General features: G+C 37.6%; 1 protein-coding gene across 1 annotated transcript in view; it reads right to left on the bottom strand.

Annotated features, from left to right (window-relative positions):
- The window catches only part of pcxb (pyruvate carboxylase b), a 193,881-nt gene that overhangs the window by 169,806 nt on the left and 11,823 nt on the right, over window positions 1-12,252 (bottom strand). The window contains exon 7 of the mRNA XM_046850993.1: window positions 11,381-11,532. Within this exon, the coding sequence (XP_046706949.1) occupies window positions 11,381-11,532 (152 nt within the window). The remainder of the gene's footprint in view (window positions 1-11,380; window positions 11,533-12,252) is intronic.

Genomic DNA, 12,252 nt, shown 5'->3' with positions numbered 1-12,252 from the left:
ATATATATATATATATATATATATATATTGCTCTATCTAAATCCTTTATTCTATATAAATGAAAGCCATCAATGACAGTCTGGTTCTCAGTAATAGCCCTATAATGTACAAGTAAAGCTTGACAAACAGAACTGTGTCATCTAACATGATATTCCATTGAGCATGTAAGATTGCTTTATATTTCTTTGAAAAAACAAAAAAACAATCTGGACGAATGATTTGCAAAATTTGACTAGTGTCCCTTTTACATGAATGTAAACTTCAATAAAACATTTTCTGCAATTACTGCACAAACTAAACACACAACAAAATAAACGATGAACTCCACCATTAATACACCACAGCACATATAACAATGTTTAAATATTAACTGAATGCACTTACATTAATATTTTTTATTTAATCCATCATTAGAAATATTCTTAATGAATAAAAGTATTGGGCCACTTGATTTGGTAGCGTAACATTTTCCCTCCACTTAACCTGGAAGACTCGAACCTGCTCCAGATAGAGTTCCAGTTACAAATCAGTGAATATTCAGCCTTAGTTTTTAATTTTTCTGATTTATTTGCTTATTTGTTGGTACAATCTAATCTTCTGTGACATGTTTAAATGTGTAAAGATTTAAGATGCATTTTTTGTTTACCCGAAAGTTTAGTTCCATGTGGGTCTTAAGAGCTTTGTGACATGATCAAAATAATCATATGTTTGCATTCCTTCACAATAATATTACATTCCCTTGCAATATTGTTTCCCCACCTAATTTATTTTGCATGACCACTTTGACAGTTTCACTTTTGCATAATCACAAGAATTTCATTTTAATGTTTTCAATGTTAATTCCACAAAATTACTTAATATAATAATAACAATAATAAATATGGTTCAGATCAGTTTGGTTCAGTTTAACTACCTTTTTTCATGCCATCAGCATAAGTCACTAAAAAGTAACTATGTCTAATTATTTAGCTCAGGGATGCAAGAAGTCTTTGCTCATTTATACTCATGGACTTGGCCTGAACAAATGCAATCACCTTCTCGTAATTGAAATAGTTCCCTTAAGCTAAGAAAAGATTTCAATTGACTTTCACCAATGATATATCCAAGAGTCTGCACATGGTGCCTTAGTGAAAGTTAAATTCATTTAGCTACTCCACTGTCTAATCCATTCACATTTGGCTCTCACATCACCTAGTGTTAAGGACTAACCTACTAATATATAACATATATACGATGATGCAAATAGTAAATATAGTAAATGTAGTATTATTATAAAAATAATTATGTGGAACAAAATTTTCTTTTTTATTCATAAGTTTATATATATATTTAATTCATAAGTTTTTAGGTTTGTATACATAAGGTTTATACTTAAAATCTCTCCACACTAGGAAGATACATGCAGTGCACATGTTTGTATCTTCCTAGTGTGAAGAGATTTTAAGTATAAAGTAGATCTAAACTAAACATGTAAAGTTTCTGAAGATAAGAATTGCAAAAATTGCCATTGCAAAAACTGAATTCAATAAACATTAAACAATGACAAGTAGACTATATAGAATATGCTATATATAAGCACTTATATGTACCCTGAATTCCTGGACCTTTTTATTACTTAAAAATATATTTTGTGTAATGAAGAGAAAATCCCATTAGCACTAAATGAATCTGCTAGAGTGGCTAAAATTAGCTCTGAGGTAAGATGTATATAGGACTGGACACTGGGCTCCAGCAAGCATAAAAGCATCCAGTAGATTGACACATACATAGATAATAGACGGTATAACAACTATCCAAAAAAAGGAGAAGAAAAAAAACTCAGCAAGATTCCTGAGAGAGTCTCATTACTGCACACAGACACAGCAGATTTAGGGTAACTGAAATAAACCCTCTCAGCAGGAGTATGTATAGACAGTAATTTCCAGACTATTTGGGCAATTTCGGACTATCTTCATTTTGCCCTTTTAAACAGAACATTCAGCATGTGAGGTCAAGACACAGACTTGTTTAAAAGTGAACAGCATGGCATGGGAGGCACTGCACAAGCAGAGGAACAATCAGTGCTAGAAGAGATTGCTATCTCGCTAGATTCAATAAACGTAGCCCCGATTACTCTTGTCAGTCACCATGGCAACCATTTATGACAGCTGGCCAGTGGAAATGAGGATGAATATCTGACTAAGTCTGAAAGAGACATACATACACTTTCATACATACACACATACACACATACACACCTACTGTGGAATACCCCTGAGCTTGTTAACAGGACGTTTTAAGAAGGACAACAGGAAACAACTTCATGACTCTTTCTATGTAAAAGCAATCTCGTTGTCACACTCCAGGAAATTTAGACATGCAAAACTATCAGCACTGACAGAATAAGGAAGTGAGGACCTCAATTAAATTGGAGGGAAAGATGAAAAACACGTCCACAGTAGATTTTCAGCTCAAACCGCTTGCTGAGCACAACACAGTACACTAACGAAGGCTTTGAGAAATGAATTTAGAAATTGGTATATCTGACAGTTTGGACATTGTGAGGACATTTGACTGGTCCCCAGGCAATTGTGTGTGTGTGTGTGTGTGTGTGTGTGTGTGTGTGTGTGTGTGTGTGTGTGTGTGTGTGTGTGACAAAGACAGTCAGAATGCCTGATAATTGGATGACTAAAGTATGTACATATAAAATGTGGGAAATAAAATGGGTATCAGTAGTAAAGTTAAGTATTTTGGAGAATAAGTGTATATTGTTGTGTTACTTGTCTACGCTTTCATGTTGGGGTTCACCTAAAAGCATCATATTCAAAGAAAAATCCAACTGCACATTTGATGTGCAATGGACTTTTTATTTTACCTGGTATAGCTCTGTCCCCCAGGAACTTGGTTTTTTTGTGTGGTTTTTATGTGTTTTTCAACAGAGATGTGGGTTCAACTGTCAATATAAAGGTTTGTCAATGTTTTGCAAGTAGCACAGTGTTAATCTGCCGCACAATAGATCGATTAAATGTAGACAATATCTGTGTGTGTGTGTGTGTGTGCGTGCGTGCGTGTGTGTGTGCGTGTGTGTGTGTGCATGTGTGTCCAGCCTGTGTGTATGACGGCGTGCATATGTTATGAAGATCTTTGTGTGCCAGCTGAGGGCTGGAGTTTATATCACTGGAGGCTTGTCTGTTTGGAAAGATTTGGCAGCCATTTGTGCAGCACCCACTTGCTGCAGCCTCAAGGTGAAGAGAGAGAGAGAGAGAGAGAGAGAGAGAGAGAGAGAGAGAAAGGAAGGAAGGAAGTTAAGAAAATGATCTCTTACTCTGGAGCTAGTAAAGGTGAGATGTAAAGTGGCACTGATATAATTGGGTTTGCTTATGAGTTTTTCTATTATCATAGGATAAACTTTTTAGGTCAACAATCATCTCTTAGCTAATTTGTTTCTAGTGGCATGTGCATCATATTTGCCATATTTATGTTCAAAGAGTAGAGAGGAAACAAATACACAAATAAAAACACACATACAAATAGAAAATCAATGAACATACCAATTCTGGCAACATAGGTTTATTATAAATGTTTCTTGCGGGGACACACACACACACACACACACACACACACACACACACACACACACACGTGCGTACACATAACACTGCAATCAGAACGGAAATCCTCTGATGAGAGCAGAAATCCTTTGATTATAATAATGCACAAATGTTCATTCTTTTTGGATGTGCCACTGTGTCACCTACATGTGAATGTAATGTTTAACTCCAACATGCATTACTTCTTGGTGACAACTTTAAAGAGATTCCAAGGTTTCAATGAAGCCTTAAAGTTATCAATAAGCTGGTGTACTCAAAATCTATGACACCATTCACATTTAAAAGATACATGAATTTCAAATGTGCAGTCGCTCTCTACCATCAATACAGATCAATGATTGTGATAGCATCATTCTGCACGTCTCATCAGCTTCTCATCAAACCTTTTGTCTAATCAACTACTCTTTAGAATCTAAAGTTGCTGTTATCAAGCATGATAAATCATATCAGCCAGCATGAGTCGTAAATGTGTCTCTGGCTGTTCGATCATCTGTGCTTAATCCCACTTCTCCCACTGTTAATTGGTTAAGAAGGAAATGGTTCGAATTCATTCACTCCAAGATGAAAGGGGTATTTGTGCCAGCTCATAGCTTTGTGACAGGTATTTATTTGATTATTTCTTTACCAATTTTGGGATGTTCACTGCAGGGTTTGTGAGCTACATTCATTTGGCAGATACAGAAAAATCCCCCACAAGTGATTCACAGAGCATTGTTATTGCTCTGGCTTACATCCACGGTAATGTCAAGTACAGCTTAACCCAGTCTTGCAGGTAAACTGAATGCAATTAAAAGACAGGGAAGAATTACTCGTTACACCCACCCCCTTCTGGTGGAAATTGTCAAATTATTGAATAACACACATATCAAGCTATGAGGACTTTGTCATATATTGTGTTTGGACAACAGCATATAGTTCTTTGCCAGAGATTTCCCTCCCTCACAGCAAGTAGTGAATCCTGAATTGCAATGCTTCAACATGAATTCATGTCGTGTTTTTGTAGTAATGTGCATTTTTGTTATAATTCATGTCCAGTCTCCACCCCGTTCTGTCATTGGTTGTTTCCCTTCTGTGTCCCATCAGCTTTTTCCATTTACCCCTGTGATTAGTTGATTAGTACTAGTGTATTTATATTAGTAGCATCATTCTCTGTATATTAGCAAGCCTTTGTTTCATGGTGATCCTGTTTTTTTTCCTGATTCCTGTTCTACTTTTAATTTTACATTCTTGTTTGGTCTCTTTAGTGTTGCTTGTTCAACAGCTGATCTCTGTGTTTATTATGTTTTTCATGTTGGGTCTTGTTTTGGATGTCTGCTTGCTTTTTTTGTATTGAACCTGCCGTCTTAACCATCCCATTTCATGGCATTATGCTACAGCATGGTTTCTTCTACATACTATATGGTAGCATGTGTGTGTGTGTGTGTGTGTGTGTGTGTGTGTGTGTGTGTGTGCGCAAACCTCAACAAAGCATAAAGCTATTCCATCATTTTTTATAATTCAACCAGAGTAATTTTAACACTACAGGGCAGATGCAGGTCATAGAACAGAGTGAGATGACAGACCAGCGAGAGACTGAGGACAGAGTGACCGTGACAGGGTCAGAGGCCTTAAATGAAGGTTCGCACTGACTAAGGAACATTGACAGTGTGTGGCACTCACAGAACTTTTTCTAAGAAATGAACAAATAATATAACCGTTGAAGTGTTGCACCTCCCTGCGTGTCTCGTGAAGCTTTCATATCTGTTCATTTTTCTTGTTAGCAGCACATTTTTGAAAACCCTTGCTCAACGGTGCAAGCTCCTACAGCCTGAAACTTTATTAATTTAATGTGCAGCAATAAATGTAGAAAGTAGGAATAAAAAACCCTAATAAATGACCTCCCACATAAATTCATTTTTGAGGAAAGAGAAATTACATAGGGGTGGGAATGCTGGTGAGAAGGGAACAGGAAGAATACATCAGATGGAGTGATGATTAAATGAGGTAGCTTTGACCCGAGAAGGTCTCGCCTTCTAAAAATAGTATGGATTTCATGCCTTGCAGAAACGGCACGGTTTTTCAATCATGACTCATCGTTCTTCAGACAGACAGCGGACAAGCGGGTGGATTTTCAACAGTCACATCACATCCAGTGCTGCTCAGACAAACAGGTTGTGTCGGACAGTTAGTGTCCAGTCAAGAAGCTACAAAAAAAAACACTCCGTATATCCCTTTGTGTGTGTGTGTGTGTGTGTGTGTGTGTGTGTGTGTGTGTGTGTGTGTGTGTGTGCTCTTTGTATGTTCAGTTTGCTGGAACTGATTCGATTTTGCCCATATCAACGTCACCAGTAATAAATGCTACCCTTCACAGACTGAGGGCAACTTAAAATGCAGTGTTGCTGGATCTTCAGGCTCTACACTGTCTCTGTGTGTGTGTGTGTGTGTGTGTGTGTGTGTGTGTGTGTGTGTGTATGTGTGCGTGCATTTACACCTGTATGTGTGTGAGTGAGAGGAGAGAGTGTAAGTGTTCTTCATTGTTTCATTTTGACCCTATACAGATGAGTGTCCTTCTCTGCCACCGGTTATTCCTCTCTCTCTCTCTCTCTCTCTCTCCATATCTTTCATTCTGACAGCATTCTTCACTCATTCTGCCTTCCTATCCTCCATGTCTCATCCAAAATAAATAGGTGATTTTGGATTTCCCTCCATCTTCATCTCGACTCATCTCGAAAAAATCTATCTAAATGCACCTTTTATAGCTTTCTTTCAGTCTCGGAATCTTTCACTTGCCCTCCCTCAAAGACTCTCTCTCTCTCTCTCTCTCTCTCTCTCTCTCTCTCTCTCTCTCTCTCTCTCTCAATCTCCTGCTCACACTCACACAGCAGATTTTCCATTATCAACACAAGCACACAATATTATTGACCTTTAAATCAATATAGTTACATGGATCAAATAAACACAAAATGCAAAAGGCAAAGTAATTGAGTAGGGATTTGAAGAGCTAGGTGTAAATTAATGAGCTATATAAATTCATTTATAGAGCAAAATGAGCTTTGATAAATTAGCACAGAAATCAAACCAAGGGCAAGAAAAGGAGATGGATGGAAGAGAGGAATAAAACAGCAGGATTCATAAAATTTGGTAGAAGACATAAGAGCGAATCAATGAACGAGTAGAGAAAAAGAGAGCGAGAGAGACTGAGAGGGAGAGAGATAAAGAGCGCTATAAACATGCTCATCTCCTAACGTATTATTACGTTCTCATTTGCTTGTCTATGTATTCTTCCCATCAGCCAATGCACTGCTTTATTCCTAAACTCATCTCTCATTTGTTCAGTTCATATCTCGCTCACCTATCAATCCACTCTTCGGCTCTCGTGCAGTTTAGCACAGCCTTAGTAAGTAGCTCAGTGCCTGCAATATATCAAAGAGAGAGAGTGTTTGTGTATGTGAGAGAGAGAGAGAGAGAGAGAGAGAGAGAGAGAGAGAGAGAGAGAGAGAGAGACTTGGAAATGTTGTAAAGTCTTATATTCGCTTGTACATGTTCATGTTTTTACCGGAGCATTAAGGGGAAGAAAAAAAAGATTTCCAAAAAAACATATTGTATGTATTTACACACACACACACACACACACACACACACACACACACACACACACACACAGAGAAACTGAAATTCTTAAAAAGGGTTAATCCTGAACATCTACACTATCCTTCTGATAACTGATTTGAAAATACAATTTCATGTTAGTGTGCTTGCCCTACTGCACTAATAATAAGTATTAAAAATTTTCCACAGTGCTCCATATCAGAAAACACACACACATTTACAAAATATGCAAGAACTGTTTAATTACTCCAGCGCATTGGGTATTGATCTATAATAGTGCAATACATAATCATAGGTTCAAAGTAATGTACGTATCTGCACGGATTTAAATGTGTGTGTTAAAGTCATCAGTCCTCCAGCTGAAGGGTCAAATGTTACTCGACTGCTGCTAATGACTGGCTCTTCACATAATTCCTAGTTAACACGCTCAGTTTGATGCGTATTAGATAATGATGAACAGAGGTTAATGCAACATTATGAATAAAGCCAGTAACGCTGTAGATATTACATTATCCCCTGTTCAGCATAGCTTTTTCAAACAGTTGCATTTCGCTTTGGTAAAATCTACCAGAGGCAAAAACCTAAAATTGATTTTCAAAAATGTCCAAGGCACACATTTATTTTTAAATAATATATATATAAATACATTCAAGGCAAAAAATAGATTTATTAACAGTGTCTGTGGAGGATTGTTTCTTTCATCTCTTATCTATGCTTGCCTTAATAAATAAGCAGAATGTGGCACTTATCAGGAACACAACAAGGCTAGTGTTAAAATTACAGAATCTGTTTGTTTCAACACACACAAAAAAGAACATAAGAAAATGTATAATACTGAGGAAGTTGAACTGTTATGAACCAATTAAAATATTCCCAATAATCAAAATGATCATAAATATGATTTTATATTAAACCATAGCTGCCACACATTCTCAGTACAATGCCTCATTTGTAAACTGAGCATTTAAAATAATTTTCATTCACGTATTCAGTACCTCATTAACATAATTCACACTCACATCTACACTCTTTAATTCGTCTCATATTTTGAACGGGGTCTCGCTGCATTTAGTCACTGCTATACCTGAATTCCAAATCCAGCTATCGTTATATTATCTTAGTTCACGTCGATCGGGTTTATATCCGCAGCTCATATACGCCACCAACAATTATAAGTCAAATGCAATGCACAAGGAGGGATAATCTTTGTTCATCAACCCAAATTATGCGATGGATCTGGAGCCATGTTGGGCATCATGCCCACACACCTTTGCTGCTAGAGTGTAGCATATTCACTACTTGATCGAAAGAAAGCCGGAAAACCTTGAGGAAGCCCACATGGACACAAGGACACAAGGTATAACTCCAGAAAGTAACCATGAAAACGATTAAACCGGGGACTCTGAGGCTGAGAAAGGCAACACAACATATAGAAAATAAGGCTAATGTAAAAAAATTGCAATGTAGCCAAATATCAGGTTTTACATGAACAAACTGCTTCTCTCTAATTCAATATTCATATGTGTTGCAAATGCAACACGGAATTTCATCACAATAGGCATTCGAATCATTCCTCATTATTCCTATTTTTTAAATGCAACGCAGGCTAGAAAGCTTTTACCCATTTCACTAACAATGGACTGTTACTGCATATATGTGCTTCAGTTTGCACTTAGGCACATACAATATGCAATTTTAATATTCAATGTGTTGGTGCACAAGTGACTACAAGGCACCTGGGGACTCAGACTGCCCCCTGCTGCATGAACAGAAACACAGCCACGAGTGAGTGTACAGAAAATACACAACACACTAGAACCATCTTGCCAGGTTTCATCAAGAAATGAAAATGGAAAATGTATCCACCCTCTCTGCTGCAGCTCCTCAATATTAGTTTTTCCCGGGTCTCCATCTCTTCCTGTCATCTGTCCTCTCTTTCCGCACCTGCCAACTTTACTAATGTCATCTCAGAGGACGTCATGTACAAATTTGCTACTCATAGGAGAGAGTGACTTATCAAAACTGACAGTTCATGCTTTATCAGCAGATGTGAGACACACATAAACACACACACACACACACACACACACACATACAATACAATAAGTTTAGAGACACTACTGGACATCTCTGTGACAGAGGGATTCCATATTGGACTCCCAACCTAGTCATTAACGTGTGTGTGTGTGTGTGTGTGTGTGTGTGTGTGTGTGTGTGTGTGTGTGTGTGTGTGTGTGTGTGTGTGTGTGTGTGTGTGTGTTTGTGTGGTGTTCTGACAGGGCACAAAGATCAGTGCAGGTTAATCCCCAAAAGGCAAAGATTTTCTCCGAGTGCAACATGACTGATTTTCAACTTTCATTTGCACTCGTAAGCCACTAAATGTCAACTCCACCTCCTCAGATGGCTCATCCCCTCGGACATCGTGACACATGACATAAGACTTTAAACCTCTTAACAGTGTTGGAACCCAGGCATCAAACCTGCATATCACATTCTCCACCTCAGCAGATAGAAGCTGTTGAAATAGTTGGGAAAGTTCTGCCTCAGACAGACAGTAAGGGGGAAAAAAGGAATCTCTGCACACTTGCCATGAGGCTTTATATGTGTGTGGAAGGCAGTTGTGTATATTTTATGTGAGCTTGAGACTTCAGGATGTAAAGAGATTGTACAAAGTTTCAAAAAAACGTAATCCAGGGTGAGGGATGACATCATTATTGATGTCTGCAGAGCAGAACATGATTTGTTGTCCCCTCTGTGTTAGAAAATTACACTGTTAAACACTTTCTGAAGCATGTGCACACACACACACACACACACACACACACACACAAACAATGGATATGCTAAACTGCATTAAACTATCTCTCCTTCATTATTGCTAAAAGTAACATTATTGTATCATTCCATAAAATCACGACACTAAACATTTGTGAAGTTAGAAATATTAAAATCTTCAGCCACAACTAGAAGCAAGTCGTTTTTATGTATCATTTGAAAACCTCAGGTATGGACCCGGCGAAATGGGAACAGAGAGTGGAAAGACCGTGAAGGTGGGAGGGAAATATTTGGTTAGAGAAAGAACAGCAGGGCAGTGCATGAACTTTTTAACAGGTTGAACTGGTGCTTGAAATCTTTCTAGTGCTGTAGCACAAGAAAATACACACAAGCACATAAGCACATAAGTGTCAATCCATGTAGGTGGGGGCATTTAGTTATTAAAACTGAAAAATACGAATAGAAAAATGTTATTTCATGAAATCCAAAGGCTTCAATATTTTTTCAATAATTTATTTTTATTATTATTATACATTTGACCTGGTATAATACACATTTTAATAATAATAATAATAATAATAATAATAATAATAATAATAATATTAATAATAGCAGTAAATACAAAGTGACCTAGTATTGTTCATGTTTTCATTTTAATATACTGTGTCTCTTTCTTTTTTTCTTTCTTTCTTTCTTTTTTTTTTTTTTGTTGTTTTTGGAAGCCTCTTATAAATTTTTTATTAATTATTAAATAAAAAATCATACCTCAATTTCTAATTAAAGTTGCACAACATTTGTAATCTTTCCATGCCTTATTGCTTGGTCAGATGGAAAATGTTTGCTACACATTTAAACACTTTAAGGAGTGACAATAATTATTGCATTGCATAAAAAACTACAACTACTACATAGCACATTTGCGTGGGTGTGACTGTGATCTTGCTGATTTTAGCACCCGAGCAACAATATGAACGCACTGTTCAGCCATGCAACAGAAGGAGGGAGATAAAAACCGGCATCAGTAGAGGATTATAGAAAAGAGTAAAGAAGAATGAGTTAGATAGGATGAGTATAAAGATAATAATGACGATATTACAGATGGAAAATATCAAAGAGTGAGAAAAGGAGGGACACAGTTACAGCCAAAAAACAGAATTTACAGAGTTTGTCTCACTTATTTACTGATCTCTCTGTTTCCCTTTTTCATGTGCCTGGTTTTGCAGGGATTGATAAATAAAAGCCATGGATTTACTCATACTATCCTGACAAAGAGAATAGATCCCCTTGAGGGGTTAGCGGACAACCAGGGTATGAGAACGTCTTCAAATGCTTCAAACCATCCGCACAGTTGGGCTTAGAATGATGCATTGTATGTGCTGTGCTCTGTGTGTGTGTGTGTGTGTGTGTGTGTGTGTGTGTGTATGTACCTGCTTGGCAAGTTTAACCGAATCTGCAGTGAGTCTGTCTCTGAGATGAGGGTCCAGCTGAGCCGCAGGAGCAACCTCCACCACCTTCTGATGGCGTCTCTGAATGGAACAGTCTCGCTCATACAAGTGGATCACATTTCCATACTTATCACCTGGGAAAGAAGAAGAGGGGTTGGCACGGGTACACGATGGAAAAGGCAAACGATCAAACAAGAATAAAACAAAAGCTACCAGATATTTTTGGGCCTTATCTTTCAAGCTGTACTGGCAGCCAATCTATTCAAAGACTGCTGTGATTTTGCTAACTCCTACCGGGCTAATCACTATGCAGGAATCTCAGCTTGTCAATAAGATAATAAGGGTGCAGGAAAAGTGCCTGTTATTTGCGTCTCATATTTAACATTTAGTAGGCGGAAGATCCTCCTCAAGAGAGCCCTATTACTCAGGAAGTCAGAGTGTCTATCATTGTTAAAGACACCGGCATTAACAGGTCTACACCTTGTTTCTCTCTTCATATGTGTTCTTTTTCTAAAGCTCTTTTTTTAATCTATTTTTTTTTTTTCAATTCCCGTAACTGTTTCATCTTGGTGAAGGTCACAGTGGTTTTGGAATCCAATTAAAATCTATTTTATTCATATATCACTTTTAAGAATTTGCATTGTCACAACAGCATAGCCAGATGTAGGTTTAGAGCAGTTTCTTTCTTCCGGCTTCTCCCATTAGGGGTCGCCACAGAGGATCATCCGCATGTTTGATTTGGCACATGTTTTTACGCTGGATGCCCTTCCTAACGCAACCCTTCCTATTTATCCGGGCTTGGGGCCGGCACTAAGAGTGGCTGGGATTGGTAAGATGTAGGTTTAAAGCAATAA

This window comes from Silurus meridionalis, chromosome 6 (genome assembly GCF_014805685.1).
Source record: "Silurus meridionalis isolate SWU-2019-XX chromosome 6, ASM1480568v1, whole genome shotgun sequence".
Lineage (NCBI taxonomy): Eukaryota > Metazoa > Chordata > Actinopteri > Siluriformes > Siluridae > Silurus > Silurus meridionalis.
This window is presented reverse-complemented; position numbering and strand designations above follow the sequence as displayed.